This window comes from Lonchura striata, chromosome 2 (genome assembly GCF_046129695.1).
Source record: "Lonchura striata isolate bLonStr1 chromosome 2, bLonStr1.mat, whole genome shotgun sequence".
In the NCBI taxonomy this organism is placed as follows: domain Eukaryota; kingdom Metazoa; phylum Chordata; class Aves; order Passeriformes; family Estrildidae; genus Lonchura; species Lonchura striata.
Window position 1 is genome coordinate 78,052,912 of NC_134604.1, and position 20,054 is coordinate 78,072,965.

General features: G+C 39.2%; 1 protein-coding gene across 5 annotated transcripts in view; it reads right to left on the reverse strand.

Moving 5' to 3' along the window:
* DOCK9 (dedicator of cytokinesis 9) overlaps positions 1 to 19,898 on the reverse strand; it is a 111,298-nt gene extending 91,400 nt beyond the window's left edge. For 3 of the 5 annotated variants that reach the window (XM_021530273.3, XM_077781495.1, XM_021530267.3), the window contains exon 1: positions 1,477 to 3,702. In XM_021530273.3, the coding sequence (XP_021385948.1) occupies positions 1,477 to 1,638 (162 nt within the window). In that variant the 5' untranslated portion in view covers positions 1,639 to 3,702. Of the gene's footprint in view, positions 1 to 1,476; positions 3,703 to 19,678 lie in introns of those variants that run through there. The other 2 variants (XM_021530274.3, XM_021530276.3) reach the window with 1 other exon arrangement.
* Between the last annotated feature and the right edge of the window lie 156 nt (positions 19,899 to 20,054).

A 20,054-nucleotide genomic window follows, 5' to 3' on the forward strand; every position in this document is an offset into this window, starting at 1 on the left:
AAAAAAAAAAAAATCCCTGCATACTCCAAGATTCAGTAAGTCAAATTACATTAAAAAAAAAAAAAAAGAAGTATTTATTCATTCACTTCTCTAACTATATGTAGAATTCCAGGCCAGTAAGGGTGTTTGGTCTTAAATTCAATGGGTTACCAAAGTAATGAAAGTACTCATTACACAGAATTTAACGGATTTCTAACATTATTCTGTATGAGGCTAACTTAAAAATGGCTAACAGTGTAAAAAGGCTTCTAATACCCAGAAGAAGCCATTTTATTTGTAATATCAAACTATATTAAGCAAATGCAATGCTATCATGAAGGGTAATATACATCCTATAAGTTATTTAAAGCATCTGAAGACAGTTCAGATTATTCTGTGTTCTCTCCTAGAAGCTTGTGTGTGTATCCATGTATAGAAATATACATATATGAGTGCATACACATACACACCTGTATATAGATAGATTTACACATATGTGCAACCATACACCCTTTTTTTCCCCTTAAATTTCAGTTCAGCAAAAAAGGACCTGAACAGCACAAAGGCAACAAAAGCTTTATGAAATTTCTAAAGATTTTCCATAGCAGCAGTTGCACAGCATGCGTATGCAAGCAAGATAACAAGCTCAAAATCTGTCCAGCTATTTCAGTGTACCACACCCCTCTCATCCCAACTACTGAGCCAGTGACAAAGCAATTAGCAAGTAAACTCAAATTGGTCTCAATTAATATTTAAATCCTTAACTAGCCCAACCATGAAGCAGGCTATGCACATTAGTTAGCTCTTGCAATTCCACCCCCTCAAACCTAAATGTAATACACCTGACGCACAAACACGTCATGAACCTGGGGGGGTACAAAGACCACAGTCTCACTTTAAAGCCTGGTTTCTTTACATCAGCAAACACCTAAATAGCCTTTCAGAGCAAAGCAGGTTCAGGAAACAGTTACTGCTCCCTTTAACCATTTTTTTTTTCTTCTAGAATGCTCCTGTATCCCTTTCAGGAAGTTAAACAGAAATAGAACAGTTAAACTATTTCAGAGGAAAAAAAATACACTTAAATACATAAGAAAAAAATAAACCTTAAATGCTGGGTTATTGTTTCCTCAACAATGCCTTCCTTAGTTTTTTTTCAAATATCATGACCATCAGTTGTTCCTCAGTCCAAGTGCCAAATACATTTCAAGAGTATGTTTAAAAAGACCTAAGAGCAGACAATCTTCTACAACAATTACAGAGTGGAAACTATTCAGAGCTATCAATACAAATCTAAATGATATAAGGAATATGAATCTTAAGCTTTAACATTACAGTTGCATGCACACATGCCACATACATGCACCAACATCCTACAATATCAGGACAGGATATATATCCATGTCTCTACATAGCAGATGTTAAATAAACATGCTATTCTGACTTAGTTTAGCTTTCAATTAGCAGATAAAATTATTAATGAAACAAGTTTTTATTTACCAGGAATGAATGAATCAATATTTCTGAATCTTCATCTGGCAAGCTGAATGCTGTGTATTCAAGGGCATTGTTTTCCCCTTGCTGTTTGCATATATAGCCACAGTTTCTCTCAAAAACTGTTCGAATGCCTTTAAACAGAATCACACTTGTCGTGCAACCCATTCCCAATCTGTTGAATTTTGCATTTCTAGCAGCCCTGATTGCATTTGCAGAATGTCTTCTTCCGTTGCTCGACTCGAGTAATTTTCCTGTGCTTTGCAGAAATATTTCTTTGTACAATCCTCATTATGTCCCACATTTAGTACGTTCCTCGACTGGAAACCATCAGCTACTGAAATGTAATCCTATTTGCTTAAGCCAAATACTGCCAAAAATCCAGCTGCTGAAGACAAAAAATCAGAGGGCGATGAAAAGCAAGGATACCTCAGCTGTAGAAGATAGGAGGCTTTCAGCATGTGCTGCACTCCTCCAGAGAGATTAAAAGATATTCCAAGGGGTTATGGAAAGAGCTCCTATATTCAGAGATCCTTAGAACATAATCAAAGATGAAAGGAAACTGCAAAGATGCTGCTGCAGTTTCTGCTGCCAGCCACAAAGAATCCTCATCTGCTGCAAGAAAGCAGCCTCCCAGAATGCTTAGCAGAGTTCGTACTGGCAAACACTTCTTTACTTGACCTACATGTGCTTTTTAATGTCTGAAACAAAAAGCTTCAATATAAAAAACTGAAAACATGAGGGGGAAATTCTTAAATCACTGCTGCTATGCAAAGAAAACAGCATGCTATATGCACTCCTTTCAATCAAATCTGTATGTTAGAGAATGCTATTATCAGTTCAGGCAAACCACAAGGGAGCTGAAGGCTGTCTTCACTTTTCCCTTTCTTTCTTACACACAAAGTAATCTGTCAATTCCCACCTGCCAAAAGCTGAATTTATTAGTCCTTGATTGCAAATAATCACAAAAGAAAAAAAAAAAATAAAAATACTATCGAGTTCAGATCAACATCCATCTCTGAAACAAAAATACAGAATTAAATTTAAATACATACATTTCTTGGTTTTATAGTGACTCACACCTGTACTGACTGAATTTATCACTACAGGACACCAGTTCACATACTGCAACAGTATCTGTTATACAAGTACATAAATATCTTTAACTGACACTGAGAAGAAATGTTAAATTTTTAAAACTACTTTTAAAGGCAAGCAATTTGCAAAAAATAACTGTCCCAATCCACATCACAAGAGTGCTGTATCACCCTGTCAGAGGGTGCTGGTGAGTTTTATATTTCTGCTAAACTGAAAGCACTGAGATATATTTACTTATTTATTCACCAAATTGTAAAACTGGATGAAAAAGTGATCTTACAGAATCACAATTGTTGCAGTGGAGTTAAAAGAAGCTAAATTAAAAGCATGGAGGGAGGGAAGAAACAGATTCAAGATGTCAGCTACAGATTTGTCCCCATAAAAATTTTCTTCTTAAGGAAATATTTGCAAGCTATAATGATACTTCACAAGAAATATTTCAGCCTTAATAGCATTTTCCCCTAACATCTGCCTAGCTAATATATGTCAATATGCTTCTCATTACATTTATAACCTAGATAAAACATAATAACATGCAAACACATCAATAAAAAAAACACCAAAAACCCAACAATATTTGACAGTGATCCAAGCAGTTCCTGTCAGTCCCCTATTCAGTAAGGCAGAAGTTAGACCATTTCTCGTACTGGGAGAAATACCAATTGTTTTAAGGCAGTTCTGCTAATAACGAACAGCTTTATCATCAGGGAGAACAAAGAAGGTCATGGTGAAGAATTTGGCATAAATTCCACTGTGAAGGACAGAGATACTTCATACATAACCATGAAGCTTGCACAGCAACGTCTCCCTACCTATCCTACCCTCTCTGAAAAGAGGAAGTAGGTCAGTGAGGGAAATGCAGTGCTCCATTCACTAAGGCTGGATAAAGACATCCTTGCAAGCATGCAAGGAAAAACAGTCATGGGAATTACCACAGAAGGCATTCCCCAAAAATACATTCAAGTTAACTGTTTCTGGTACAGAAACCCATTTCATTCCCATCTGAAATGCAGGATTACAGAGTCCTGACATTACACAGATGGTAGCAATACTTAAGAGATCATTAAAAGGAAGCACTGATTAGAGGGTTTTCTATGCAATTTCAAAGACTTTATAATAGCAAATGTCCTAAGCAAAAAAAAAAAAAAAAAAAAAAAAAGAGTAGCTTACACCTTAAGCGGGTATGAGAAAAACAGGTCAGTTAACAAGTTATAATGCACTATACAGTTCTTCTTACTTGTAAAATACTAGCTAGGTTATGGAGAAACAAGAAGACAAAAAATTGAATTTGAAAAGAGAAACACTATAGTCTAACTCAGGTTGGAAATGACCCTGGGAGGTGTTCTAATTCAAAACCAATTAAAAAAAATTTAGTTTAGTTCCAACTATATCTTGAATAAATTTAGCATCAGGTTTCTACAGAATTTTAGAAACAGCAACTGATACGGACATGGATCAACACAATGGTAACACCACCATGGAAAAGCATCCTCATCACAGTCTAGAACTTCCTCGTGAGGGGAAGGGGAGGGGCAGGCACTGATCTCTTCTCTGTGGTGACCAGTGACAGGACTGGGGGAATGGCCTTAGGTTGTGTCAGGGAAGGTTTGGGTTGGATATTAGAAAAAGGGTTCTTCACCCAGACAGTGGCTGGGCACTGGAACAGGCTCCCCAGAGAAGCCGTCATAGCACCAGGCTGACAGAGCTCAAGAAGTGTTTGGACAATGCTCTCAGGCACATGGTGTGATTCTTCAGAATGGTCCAGTGCAGGGCCAGGAGTCAGACTTGATGATCCTTTTGGGTCCCATTCAACTCAGCTTAGAGTCTGTGATTCCAAATAGAGCTTGAAAGATAAATTATTATGGGGACATGAGGAGTAGGAAGAAACCACAGGGAGCAGGAGAAATCTGAATAGTATACAATGCAAAGAAGTCTGACAACAAGCAAACTTTTTATTAATTTGGTGCAAAATTGAAGTTTCCAGCATCATTAAGGAAATTCATTGAACTGTAATGAACCATCACACCACACAAGTAGTGACCATCCAGGCAGCAATGTGACACAATGAGATATTATTCACTTCAGTACCACATCTCAAAGTGAAATGGTGTCACAGTTTAGTAAAGGTTTTCCCCAATTTAGTGTCCCCACTGAAACACTCCAAACCATGTGCCCCTCATTTATCGCCCGCTGCTTTTCCACAATGTGGGTGGCTGGAGAACTGGAGGCATAAAGATCACAGGCTGAGAGAGGAACAATTTACTAGAAACAGCAATTAAATAAGAAAACACAGTAACAGCAGCAATACTAGTAACAGTGTACAAGAAAGAGGTGAATGATTCACACAATTGCTCACCACACGCCCCCAGTAGTACTGAACCACCATCACACTACCCCTTCCCCTGTCCCCAGAAAAGGACATAAACTGGTAGAGAATAACCTCTGGGAACTACCCATGCCCCCTCCTGGTTACTGCAAATATTAACCCTGTCCTGGGGAGAAACAGGACAAATGGGAGGCCAGAAACATTCTTACAAAGGTCTGACAGTACTTTGCCCCTTGAAGAGAGCTAAAAGACAACTCAAGGTAGGCAAAAGTCTTAATCCAGTGGTTAAAATACCAAAGCAAATCAATATATGAACAAGCCCATACTGTACATATCAGCAGCAAACTACTCTTTGCAAACTGCCTTTAGCTGAGCCTGGGTTATGGAAAGGTCTTTTTCCATAATGCAGAGAGTGGAGGAATGTAAGGAGACAACACTAATGCCTGCCTTCTCTTGGTTTATGAAAAAGGTCCTACACCAGAAAGCATACAGACTTATGAACTATTTGTGTTAGTATACATTGCAAATGCTACACCCCTAAGCGAAACCACTCATTTATATGGGGAACAACAAGCTCCTCCCTGCTATACACTATATGCAATCTGCACTGACTGCACCAGGATGACAAAAAAATTTTTTAGCTGTGTTAGCTCCAGATCATTCAGAATCACGTATTTTTGAGACATGTTCTTTTGGAAAAGTAATAAAGAAGTTCTAGTTCTTTCCAAAAAACAAAATTGCTTTAAGGGCCTAACCACTCCTCTGATTGCAGTAAATTACTAATAATCACTTTGCACTTGGGAACTGGAGGATTATAAATCAATATTTTAAGCAATCCTTTGACAACCAAATGAGTTCCAAAAAAGAATAGTGATACAGGTACAAATTAAATGTGTGTTAGCAATCAGACAGCTCTAAATAATGTTCACAAGTTTCCATTTGACAATGCTTAACATATATGAAGGTTACCAAATCAACCTAGATTGATAGAAAATGTTCAGCCCATCCTATAAAATTCTCAATATCAAAATGAGAACTTAAAGACTCCTAGACAGAAATTGAACAATTAAGAGAGTAGGGGTCAAACTAGAAAGACCTTCCAATTGAATGGGTTACTACAAAACATGCTTTTGTTTTCAGAAAAGCCACTATTAAAGGAAAACACTTCATGAAAACACAGCCCCCTGTTTGCAAGAGAACATACTTCAGAGAGGATTCAAGTACCTAAGTCCTAGCATAAGCACCACAAAAACATCCTTTATCTCTTGAAACATAAGCAGCAAGTATGTGTGTTTTTACCTACAAAGTTGTCCATTGCATTTAAAATGCCCAAACTAATGTCCTCTTGACATGACTGAATGTCTGGTTCCTTAGAAATCTTAACACACCCTGACTGAACTCCACTTTTCACAAAACATGAAGTATTTGTAGGTGGAGCACCACCTCTCATCTGGAAGCTGCCTGAATATTGGCTCAGAACACTAGAGATGGGGCCCCAAAGCTTCCTCAGTCCAGAGGTGAAAACCAACATCACTTGGCATTTTTGGAGTGCCTTAACAATCCAATGACAGTATTTCAAAGGCAACACACTCACTTCTGCCTGAAAAAGCTGTGCTGCAGAAAAGACCTGAAGATCCAATAGCCCTGCAAGAGTAAAAAGTGTATGTAAAACACTTCATTCTTAATAGGAGTGTTCATAGAGGACCAGAAAGTTCAGATGCTGGTTCCTATTGTAAAAACTGTTCCTGCAATGACTGCTGCATGCAGATTTCATAGAAGAGTTTTGCCAGATAATTCTCTTCAAGAAGTGAGGTTTCTTCAGAAAGAAGAAACTATGCTGAAAGTTTCTTTGTGGCCACAACAGTGAGTTTTATTTTGTCTTAAAATTCTTAAGCCTTTGATTTGTCAAAACTAGTGCAGAGGATGTGTTTGAATATGAATTATCATTATTTACCCTCACATTTGCTCTCCAAAATGGCAAGGAGAATATGGAAAACTACAAGCTGGTCAGATTCACTCCAATCTCCAGGAAAATTATAATGCAAACCCTCCTGGAAGCAATTTCTTTATATATAGAAAGTAAGAGATGTATATCAGCTCCAAGCAGACCACATGGATTTACTAAGGACAAATTATGCCTGACCAGCCTGTTTGTCTTCTGTGATGTGATGGTTGGTTCTGTGGACTAGGAGATAGCAATGGACAATGAATATTGTTAGTGAAAGAATGCTTCTGACAGTCTCCCATAGCACCCTTGGACCCCAATTAGCTAGGTGTGGTCTGGATGAGTGGATAAGGATGGATGAGTGGATAAAGATGACCTCCTGCTGAACAGCAAGTTTAACATGCTGAGCAGGCTTCTCAGGACAAGAAAGATATTGATATATTGGACTGTGTCTAATGGATAATGGACTGAGTCTAATGTGAAACACCCTCATGGTGTTTCACATATAAGAAAAATCTAAGAGATCTTGCATAGTTCAGCCTTAAGTGAAGGCTAAAAGGAAATCTTATTGCTGCTTCCTAATGGGAAGCTAGAGAGAGAGCCAGACTCTTCTTGAAGATACAGTCACAGAACAAGAGGAAACAGACACAGTATACTCCATTTGCATAAAAGGATTTATTTACTTTTTTTAAAACTATGACAGACGGATAGCTACTGGGGTTAAAGTATTTCCATCGCTGTGGATATTAAAACCAGACAGTCACACTCTCTGAGAAACCTGCTCTAACTAAAACTGTTTTGAGCAGGGGATTGCACTTGGTGACTTCCAGAGATCTGCATTTCAGCCAGATCTGCATTTCATTCCATGATTTTGTGGTGGTACACTGGATAGGCACACACTAACCACTGAAACAGAGAAAGAAAAAAGCTCCAAGAGAATTTCATCCTTCAAAAGAAAGCCAGTATAGTTACTCCAGGAGGTAGTCTTGAGAATAGCATGGTTAAATTCCCAGTAATTTTGACTGAGCATCTGTGCACTCAGCAAGACCCTAAGAAGAGATTTTCATCCAACAGAAACAAAAAGCTACCATGACATTAGAAATACTAAGTATAGTGCCAGGCTGAAGACCAGAGGCAGTCTGTCATCCATACAAGATGCCACAAATGTCAAAAATCACATCAAAAGTAAAAAGAAATGCTTATGCAAATCGGAGCAAGATTTAGTCTGTCCTGCCTGTACAAAGTATTTTTTGTGTCTATTATTCCTTTTATATATTTAGAGAAGGGAGGGGGCATAAATGAAGCAATCTAAGAAATGCTATTTTAAATCCTACATACATGTACGACAGGTATTACACATCTACCAGTGGAGAGATGCACAGAGGTTTATAGCCCTGCTAGTAGCAAAATGCTAAATATCTTAGCTAACAGTTATCTTAGCTAAATATCTTAGCTAAGTTAAATATTTGAGAGCTGCAGAAAGCTCAGTCTTCTCACAGATCCATTCTTATACGAGTAATACACTTTGAACCACCGATGAGCAATGGGATATCTGCCAGGTCTGTGCCTTAAGTTCAAAATTAACTCAAATATACCTTGAGGACAGACATACCAAGAACAACCCAAGGAACTCTGGGAAGTTGACCAAGCCAATCTAAACTGAATAAATAAGCATTTATTTCTAAGCATGAGACACAAAAGACCTACCCCTTTTAACACTGCAAGCCATAACACAGGATTTCTGATATTGAAATATGCTCAGTGGACTCCATCTAGTGGTCACGTAACTTTCAGCTTTCTGAAGTTAAAGTGATTATTCTGGGATTTTAAATAGCTGATAACAGAATATTACTTCCACTAGAAAGCTACAAATCAAGGCAGTAATTACAGGATATTATTTTAGAAACACTGATGAGACCATGATGGAATAAGTAATGGTCAACAATACAGCAGACTAGGAAAAAAAATTTAAATCCATTTTTTTATCAAGCTTACCATAGTCAGGTAAGAGCAGCAGAAACTTCAGGCTCAGACATCCTCTTTTTACTTTTAATTTGTCTAAGAAGGTCATTCAGGTTCAGGTCTTTCTCCTTTCCTTTGTTCCAAGCTCTGCCAGGAACAAGTTCCAACTTCCCCTACAGGAGAGGAATTGCTGCCAAAATATTATGCTGGATGTATTGTCCCTTGAACTTTATCAGCAAGACTGTATACACCAGGATTATTTGGTTTTTCTTTCCTAATAGGAACCTCATATTTAATGTGAGGAAAAACTTATTGGATCATGTTATATGCTCTGGCTGGGAAGAAATTAATGTAACAACTATATTAAGCCATATACAATACCAGGCAAATAACTCCAAAGTGATAACAAGCCTGGCAAGCAAAAATCCCAGGACAATTTCTGAAGGAAACCAGAATAGCATCCTTCAAATAATTGTGATGTGTGTCATCTATTCATTAACCTGAATGCTCTTTTTAAACTCACTGACGTTTGAGGACAAGCACAGATTTAAAATCCCTTTTGGACTAGCAAATAGAGAGTGTGGCCTCCTTGAACATCCCTTAAAGACAAATATATTACTACGATTTTCACGTAAACAACCTACCAGATCAAACAACATGACACTGCACATGTAAGTGCCAGTGCAAGTGCATGCAAATATGCCTGGCAGAAAGACATCTGAAATACCACTTGACATCATCACTGTGCTGGGAAAAATATATCATGGGCTAGGGAGATCACTTCCCATCTTATTTTCACAAAGCCTCAGTTCTGTATCATTCTGTTCCCTTACCAACATGGCTACAAACAAGCCCAGAAAGGCATGAAGTGAAGGGCAAGCAGACTCTGCAGAATCAGCTCCCTGGTGAAGAACAAGACTTCTTCTGAAACCAAGGGATATAAAGACCATTATGCAACATTAAAGAGCGGAGTGTGAAATAGTATTGTCAATGTGATTGAACTGGAAAATGGATGACAACCCTTCCATCATCTTAAAACTCAAGCCTCTTTTCTGTATGTTGATACCCACAGCATTTCCATTTGACTTTTGATTTCTTGACAAATCTGTTAAAATGAGAACAGGAAATTATCTTGACATTGACCTCTCCATGGAAAACACCCAGCTCTTCCTGTGGAGCATCTACCTTCTCATTCATGTATGTTTCAGCACTCCTTTCAGCCTATGAAGGGCAGCTGTGCATTGGGTAACCAGTAAGGTAGCAAGATCATGTATCTCCATATCAAAACTAAAGCATCCAAAGGCAGTGGAGGCTCTGGATTTGCAGGCTGAAACCAAATTTTATGTCTATAAACTCAGTCACATTGAATTCCAGGCTCCTAAAATTAACTACTTTACAATTTGGGTGTTATAACAAGTGAAATGTATTACATCCTGCACTGATGCAACCTGATCTTTAAATGCTTTCTCAACTTCAAATTATGCAAGCTTTATCTATTCTGATTCAAATGCTCCCACTCTTTGTTGGGAGAACACTTCTATAGTAGTCAAAATATAAGCTTCTGTCTTATCTCTGAATTCAACAAGCAACTCCTCCCCACCCACAGAGTACCTGGAAGTAGTAAAAACAGTTTCATCTGTGCCTCAAATTTCCAAACCCAGATCAGTATCTGTCAACATGCCATTTCTTTTTAAGTCAATAGCTCCACCTGAGTATCAAAAAACACCCAGAAGTACACAAAGCAGCAGCTAAGGATTATTTATTTACACTGATGGATCTATATTACAGGCTTTTCTGAACCCTAGGAGCTATGGATCAGCATTACTCCTTCTCAGGTTTGTTGTGACTACATTTATGTGTTCATCTTCCTTGTTTTTATTTTCATTTTGGGTGGTTTGGCATTGTTTCTGTCTTTTTATTTGGGTTTGGGGAAAAGTTGTGTTTTAAAGCATATTTAGGTAGCTTAGCTAATTTTATTCAAGGTCACTTGATATTTCCACTGCATTAAAAAAAAAATATGCTTCTTAGCAGAAGAAACTTCAAAAAGGACTATTTGATTTTGACTTGTAAGGACTAACACCATTCATTCTTCCCTGAAAACTTTAAACAAGTTTAGAAGAATAAGGTATCATTTTGAAAAGTGATTACCTTTGTAGATTTGGTGTCCTACATTTTTCATTTTCCAGTATTCTTTCCTAGAATTGTTACTAGAAGAAATTTTCCATGAGTACTATAAATACAGTTAGGAGAAAAAAAGCCAGTCTAAATCATGTTTGCTTGATTTGCACAGAATTATAAAGTTGACACTATCTTTCTGAACTATCATTACTGAGAAAGTTGCACAAAACAAAGTCTGCTTTGCATTTAACTTCTCCACAGAAATACTGTGAATCTGAGTTTTTAGGCAATGTGCAGCCTCCGCTGACTTACTTCTTCCTCCTCCCAGTCTCCAGATTGAAAAATTATCTAGAACTTTCATGTTCATTCTTTTTTTTTTTTTTACACAGTTGCAGGGGTTGAATTACAAATGTTGTTCTAAAGCTACCTGGCATCCTTTTCATTACCTACTGAGCTGAAGAAAAATTCTAGCCGGTTCTCTAGTGGAATGGACCTTTCTCTTCAGAGAGGGCCCCAACTCCAAACTTGGACCCAGTGATTTAAAACTAAAATTCCAGAAAAGGCCTCCATTAACATTGACATCAACAAGTACTCCAGTCTGAAGAGCCTGCAATCTGTTTGAGCCATGGATGTGCTGGAGAGAGCACAGCAGTGGGCCATAAAGATGATTAAGGAACTGGAGCACCCCTCCCATGAGGAAAATCAGCTGGCACTGTTCGGCCTGGAGAAGGCTCAGGGGAATCCCATCCATGTATATAAATACCTGCAGGGAGGGTGCAAAGAGGACAGAGGCAGGCCCTGCTCAGGGATGCTCAGTGACAGGGCTGGAGGCAATGAGCACAACCTGAAACACAAGAGTTACCTCTCAACATGAGAGAACTGTTTGTCACTGTAAGCACTGGCACAGGTTGCCCAGAGAGGCTGGGAATCTCCATCCTTGAAGATACTCAGAAGCTCCCTGGACACAGCCTTGGCAAGTGGCTGTAGGTGCTGCTGCTTGAGAGACAGAGAGCTGAACCAAATGACCTCCAAAGGTCCCTTCCAGGCTCAGACAGCCTGGGACTGTGTTATAGAACCAAGGCACTCCTTTGCATCCCATCCCTTGGAGAGATCTTACCTGCTTGGTTTTGGTTTTTTGTTTGTTTGTTTGTTTGGGGTTTTTTTGTTTTGTTTTTTTTTTGTTTGGTTTGGTTTGGGTTTTTTGTTTGTTTGTTTTTTGTTGTTGTTGTTGTTGTTTTAATTCTGCGTATTCACCACTAGGCTCAATGTAACACTGCCTAGTCACAGAATGGAATGGTTAGTTTCACCAGCCTCAGGTGCCAGATCCAGACTTTTTAACAAAGGCTTTTGGTTTCTGCTTCCTCATTTTTCCCCTCACTTGAACTGCTAGGAATCTCTGGATCCAGCAGGAGAATACAGAAGACAGTACCTGGATTCCCCATTCTTCTTCTTATATCTGATTATTGGGCACAGATGAGGAGATGACAAACTGCTGTAACAGATGCAGCCATCCGTCCTTACACTAACAAAGAATCCCATCCCTCACTCTTTGCAGTCAGATTAAGACGTTTTATTTTCTTAATATATCTGCAGCAAAGATGCTATTTCATCCAAATGGTCACAATGGCAGTGTAAGTAGAAGACAACACCAGCAACAGATGTTGGATTTGTCTGACCAAACCTTTGTGGTCCACAAGAGTTTTCTTTGTAAAATCCTGTTTAGAGCTTCTGATCAACTTTCTGAAGACCTTCAGACAACCTAGCATGTTTTTTAAAAAGCAGAGTCCATTCCATCAATGGAATTATAGCCCTTGCTTAACACAAGAAATCTAGTCCACAATATGAAAAGGGTTAGGTTTCAATATGTGTTAATTTATTGCATTTTTAGGGCCAGAAGAAATCTCTATTTTCAGATTATGCATGCTCACTTTTATTCTCACAAAAAAAACCTTTTTTTAAAAATTTTATTTTACTGTAAGTAAACCCTGTAGCTTTCTCAAGATGCAATACCTCCCACTATCTCATAGATTATTAAATTTAAGAGGCCAAAGACATCAGTGCCTCTGGACTAAGACAGAATGTAAGTCACCTTTCACAAATATATCTATCTTCTAAATTAAGGTCTTGAATAAGCTACCTGACCAGAATTATTGGAGTATCTTCTTGTCTTTAGAAATAAGTAATTTCAAAAATACTTCAGTGAGAAAAGTGTTGTGTAATTCATGGACTACTTCTGCAACTTTTCTGCCTTGCATAATTAATGCTTTTCATGGACACAGACAATCTAAGGAGCGGCAAGGGAAAACCAATTTGTCTTCACTTTTGTAAAAATGATGGCATACTCAAGTCCAATGAAGTACTAGAGACTGTTCAATTTCAAAATAAAAAATAAACACTAGCTAAGGAAAGAAGTTTTACATATATATTATTTTATATATATTATTTTAATACATATTGTTTTTTATATTCTTTAGCCACCATCAGAAACTTAAGATCTAAATAAGAGCTTCCTGGACACCAGAACAGGAGATGTTATTACACATTTTACCTCCACAAAGAACCAGTGGCATCAAAATACCTCTAACAATTACAAAAAAATCTTAAATAAAAGCCATATAGGCTATACATTTCTCAGGAGGCCACAATCAAGCTGCTTGCTGTCTTGAAAAACTGAACTCCCCTTGTTTGCTTCAACAACTTATGAATAACCTCTCATTATTTTTAAAGCAAACCCACATGAATTTATCAGAATCTCCAAGTTACCTCAAGAATACAAATAACTGACAAAATTTACAAGTTCACAAATTGTTGATCTTGAATACACATTCATATCTCTGATGGTCATCTCATCTCAGATATACACTACTCACAAAAGAGCCCAATGACCACACAGGCTTAAAAATTGCCTGAGCATTCACACCTATGCAACAGAAAAGACAGTTTACATTAGGGTCTAGTTTTCAAGATGAGTGGTTACAGACCTTTTTGAAGCATTTCCATTGAAGCATAATACAGCATAACCAATAACTTTAGGTGAGACACGCGCTTTTAAGTTTATTGCACAAGGTCTTGAAAAAATTATAATCCCAGAGTCGTGAAAGTCCCAAATTCAAATGTAGGTGTAATGATTTCTACTTACGTTGAGATAGAAACATCCTGACTGAGGATTAAAGGGCGTGAGTAGGAGGAAGAGAAGAAAGATAAGCTGTGCTGTGGTATCCCGTACTGCGCAAGACAGAAAACCCAAACCAGCATCAGGTACATCTGACATTTGCTGTATTAGAAATAACTACATATATAAAGCACTTATTCTTCTATCTCAAATACAATTACCCTTGTCTAGCAGGAAAGAAAAAATTCCAGAAAATAACAAAAAAAATTGCTCCTTACAAGAATGAGCTAATGTTGAAAGCTTAAATGTCTAGCTGTTCACACAGAAACACAACAGTCTTGTATCTTCTCTCTCATATGGCCTTCCTGAGCAAGAACTTAAAAATTCGAATAAATTTACTGTCATTTCTTAATAGAAACTTTAGAACTGTAGTCCAGCCTCTGAATCTTTGCAAATACAGAAATGTCTATCACACCCAGTAAGTCTTCTTTGCAGTGTCAGGCTTTTCAGAAATAAGTGTTCCAACTACTGTCTTGCATCCAATCAAAAAGTTTATATATTGCACTTTGCAAAAATAAAATTAGCACCTTTATTAAAAAGATCTCATTCTCTGAGAATATTTACTTCCTTGACAAAAGGTTAGCAGTACATACCATAAACTAAAATAACTTCTTAGAGTCAAGTACTAGGCTTTTTCCCTCTGGCAAAGAAAGTTCAGCAGTTCAGAGTGACTGAATTAGCATCACCATTTTTAGCACGTTCTTACAAGATGAAATATGTTATGGTGATGTTCATTGTCAGCAATGATTTTTCCTTTAAAATCTTGAGTGTCAGTTCACAGCTCCCTGCTTTCATTCAGCCATTCATAATGATTTGCTGCTTCCCAATTCCTTATGTATACAACTTCACATTCCATGTACAGAAAGCTCAAGCTTCATCCATGTATCCAGTTTTTCTGTACCAATCAGCTCTAAAAGATCCCAGTCTCCCTCATCCCTTTAGCATTATATACCACTTTTGAATTCCTGCTTTCCTAAAGGAAGCCAGTGACTGTTTTTTAGACACACTACAACTGAAATCTGGCAGTTAATGAGGATCCAAATATGCTGTTCATCACATACAGAGAAGCTGCTTTGGAGAGAAGCACATAAGCCTTCTGTGGACATGGTATATGAAATGATACAGGAATCAGACAGGAAAATGCCAACCCAAAATAAATACCGCATAATCCTACCAGTATTTCTGGGGAAATGCTGTATTAAAAACTTGGCAATAATACAGCATTAAGTGCACCTCACCATCTTTTCTTATGGATTTGAGATTAACAGGAAGCAGAGATCAGGATTGGAAGGACAAAGATGACATAAGTTTTGTTATAAAGAAAAGAAAGAATACCAAATAATTTGATATCAAAGACTCAGTAGGAGTTGTCTTTGCCTTTGTGATATACTGATTTTCTACCACGTCTGAAAAGCTGAATTTCTGGAAGATTTTTAGAACTCAAGAGCTCCATCAGGTATTTGAACTTAACGTATGAAGCCCGAGACTATCTTAAGATACAGTTCTAGCCTTTAAATAATTAAAAACTATTTTACATATCCAAATCAAAAAGAAGAACTGTATAGAGCAATTTGAGACTCTCTCAGATTTCATCTTATTTTCCCATATTTCAAAATTCTTCTGTATAATATTAATTTTGACATGGGGAAACAACTTTTGCTGCATTATTTGGCATATTTAAACATTTTCATTAGCTGCATATTCAATAAAGGCATTTTATTCACAGCTAAGCAAAGGCAGATCAAATTTTATAGGTTAAACATTCTCTTAATTGCTTATTATCCTTAAATGTCAGCTCTAATATAGGTATATTATTATAAATAACCATAACGTAGAGTAATTTTGTCACTTTGAGATGAGTTATCATTAATGTACTACTGAAAGAGACACTGATCTGTATGCAACAAGCTTTGAGTAACTCATCATCACTTAAAGACATCACTTTCAATTATGCATAATACTAAAACTGCATTGAAAACTGCTCTTGGCAAGATTGCTGGTTTAAGAGACACACTTGTCATCCCCATAATCTTCCCTCTCAGACATAAATATATTTGGGTGGCCAGAAGCATCAAATTAAGTCACATGACAAGTCTGAAGTGAAACAACATCAACAGTGCCCAAGAGAATATTCAGCAAGGATGTTACTGTCAAGCAGAAAATATAAAAACTGAATCCAAATAATCAAGAAATACATTATGTGCCTTACAACACGGTGAAAAGCTGATTGCCAAATAAAAAGATTTCATTTCAGCCAACCAAACTGTACTTGTTGGTTCAGCAAACTATATCTAACAGAGAGAACATATGAGATGTCAAATGCTGACAAGAGAGCTTGCTTCATTCTGTGATGAAAACTAGCTTGGCAAGCCACATCTGCTTCATATTTTTTTACTACACAGTCAAGTTATTTAGTCTGTCAGCTGGCTGAAAGTCTCTGACTTTTAGACCCAATGAAGAGCAATCTGAAAATTTAAGATGTACCATGCTATCCTACTGACATGCTGTTTTCAGTTCTCTTTCATCAATATAATCTCCAGGACATTAATAAAATGGGGAAAAAAGCATGTATTTTAGTAACGTGATCTAATAAACCCCATTTAAAGATAGACAAAGCTTTTCTTTTTCCTTTTTAATCTGGCCCTATATTGTTGATTGTAAAAATGGATGGAACTGTTAAACAGTAGCCACAATAGCAACTTATAGAATCTACTCAAGCTCAGAGATATTTGTAGCTCCTATTTATCTGCTGCTGCAAGTAATGACTGGATGTTTTGCATCACTACTCAGTACATTCTGCTGCAGAGATGTACAGTCCAAAGCAATAGTTGGCTGTAAAGATCTGGACAGATCATCCACCATGAACTACTAGTTGGAATTAATTCCTTCCTACCTCCAGATTCTACACAGCATGACTAGTCAATGGCAAACAGCAGTTTTTCAGTACTGGAAAACCTCAGCACTTGTTCATGAGTAAGTGATGACAGTAAGATCCCTTTAGTTACCAGTGCTGAACTATGTTTTAAGCAAGACAATTTGTTAACAACTCAGTTGAAAAAATCCTGGGAAAGTGCTATATCAAAGAGCTTTGAGAGGCAGCTTTGGAAGGAAAGTGGGTCTCCCTTACTTTAAAGGCCCACAGCTGAACAGAGTATTCCACAACTACTGTAACACTGGTAAGACTCATCTTTTCACCAGATAACAAAGCCCAGATATCTTTATTCAGATAACAAAGCCCAGAAACTCAGGTAAGAAACAGGTAAACCTGTCAAACTTAGAGATGTAATTTTTTTTAAGTCTTCTATAGCAAAAAAAAATACTATCCCACTAAAATTTCTCCTTTATAAAAGTACTATTTCATTCTAAACATCAATGTTCAACAAAAAGAATTACAGTATATTAATAGGAGAAAGAAAAAGTAAATGTAAACCTGTAATTACTAGCCTTTTATTCCATTACTTAAACAGTGTGTGCAAAAGAACATTGGAGTTCAGTGATAAAATGAACAGTACTTATAGTAAGAGAGACATAGCAGCTGGGGCAATATACAGCTGAAACAGGAAGGTGAACTTCAGCACAAGACTGCACATGAGGGAGATGGAGATTCAGCTTCATGTGTCAAGTTAACATAAAAGGATCAAAAACCTGACATGAATGTTAAATCACCATGAATGGCAAGTCACTCCTTTTGTTTCTAAAATGCTGATGAATACCTTATCCAGGATAAGATCAAGCCAGTACACCACTTTGCACCATCACTTCTTTAATCTCCATAAAATTCTGCAAAATATGCTGTTGTGACAGCTTAAAAATATCTGGGATATTAGTGCCTATCACCCTATTATATACTTAAGAATTTAATTAATTCAGCTTGACCATTATTATGGTCAAACTGAATTAATTAAAGATGCATATGAATATTTTCCAAATCACTGACACTAGTCATAAGTGAACTAAGGAAAAACCTTGTAAAGGTGGTGGAGGGAATGGCAGGGTTGCAGATGCTGCAAACATTAATGTCATGAAAATACCTAAATCTCCTTTGTGCTTCCCAAAAACAAGAAGTATTTTAAAATACATAAACTCTTTTTCCACAGTTCCCAAAAAGTACTTGATCCCTGGAGAAGTGTTAACATATTTGGATGTTCACTCCATGTAAACGTGCTAGCCCCTTGTGGAAGCTGTCAGTATCCAGGAAGACTCCGAATTTTGCACATTTTATAAATTATGTGAAGCATAGATAACTAAAGAGCAATTTCATTTTAGATCCATTGTCTTTTTAAAAAAAAGGTATTTGTCTTTCAATCACAGCTACAGCATTTGTTACTCTCACAACACATAGCTATGACAAGACACTGTCCCAACATGAGGTTCAAAAACGGACAAGATCATACTTAGCAAGAGAAAAGAACAAAGGACAGATCATCTTCCAGTGTCAGGAATGCCAGCAGCAAAACTTCTTCACTTACACAGTTAAACGCTTACTGAAACATTCCCCTTGGAGATAACAAAACCACAAAGAAAACAAATGCATACCATGAATAAGAGTCCCAGAAGAGAAACCCTGGAAAGTCTTACTGAGGCTGTTTAAGATATCATCACCTGCTGCCTCAGTACAGCATCTAACAGAATTAAATTCCTAGGATTGGGAAAGACTTCTAGAGATAATCTAGTCCAAACCCCCTGCCAAGGCAGGGTCACCTGGAGCAAGTGACACAGAAACACATCCAGGTGGGTTTCAAATGTCTCCAGAGAGGGAAACTCCATGACCTCCCTGGGAAGCCTGTTCCAGTGGTCTGCCATCCTCAATAGAAAGAAGTTCTCCCTCCTTTTGAGGTGGAAATTCTTGTTTATGGCCATTGGTCCTTGTCCTTTTACTAGGCACCACTGAAAAGAGTTTGGCACCATCCTCTTGACACCTGCCTTTGAGATATTTACATGCACAGATGGCATCCTCTCTCAGCTGTCTCTAAACTAAAATACCCGGTTTAGGCAACTATTTACACAAATTTACTTTCAGCAGTTTAAATTAAATGAACGCGCCCAACCGTGCACTGGAGAGAGGAGCAACCATGTGCGAGCACGGAACAGGGACAGCCGGGATAAACAACACGCTAAAACCCTCCTGCTACACTTGCCAGCGCTTATCTTCCATTCCGCGCGACACAACGAAAAGCTGCATCTTAGTTGTAAAGAGAGTAGGGAGCAGCGAGGTGAAAAATCACTTTCGCGCCGCTGTTTCGACGCAGGCAAAAGCGAGGGGGTCCCGTCGGGCCGGGCGCCAGCTGCCCGCTCCACAGGTGAAGTTGGCGGGGGGCGGGCGGGCGCGCCCGGCCGTGCCCGCCGGGAGCCGCATCCAGGGCGGGCGCGCTCCCCGCGCCGGCAGCGCCCGCCCCGCCCGCGGCCGCACCGCACCTCGGCCCGCCGCGGCAGCCGCCCGAGCGCCGAGCGGCCGCGCGCCCGCCGGGCATCAAAGCCCGCCGCCGTGACAGCCCGCGGGGATCAAAGGGCCCGTCTCCTCCTCGGGGCACCGCGCAGCCCGCCAGGCCCCGGGCCGCAGCCCCGCCCGGGCCGCCGCCGCACTCACCAGGAGGACGGAGCCGCGCACCACCTCCGAGACGCTCTGCCGCAGCTCGGCCGCCGTGCCGGGCTTGCTCAGCGCCCGCGTGAACTTCCGAGTCTCCGGAGCCACGAGTGCCATGGCTGCTGCCTCCGCGCTCGCTCCCTCCCTCGGCGCGGGGCCGCCGCAGCCCTCCCGGCGCGGCCGCCGGACGGACGGACGGACGGACAGCCGGACAGCGGCGGGCGGCCGTCGGGGGCGGGCAGGGAGCGCAGCCCCGCGGGGCCGGGTGCCGCGGGCAGCCCCTCCCTCCCTGCCCCGATTGGCGCGGCCGCCAGCGGGGCGGGGGGCGGGGCCTCGCCGTGCCCACCTGTTCCCGCAGCGCCCTTCTGATTGGCCGTGG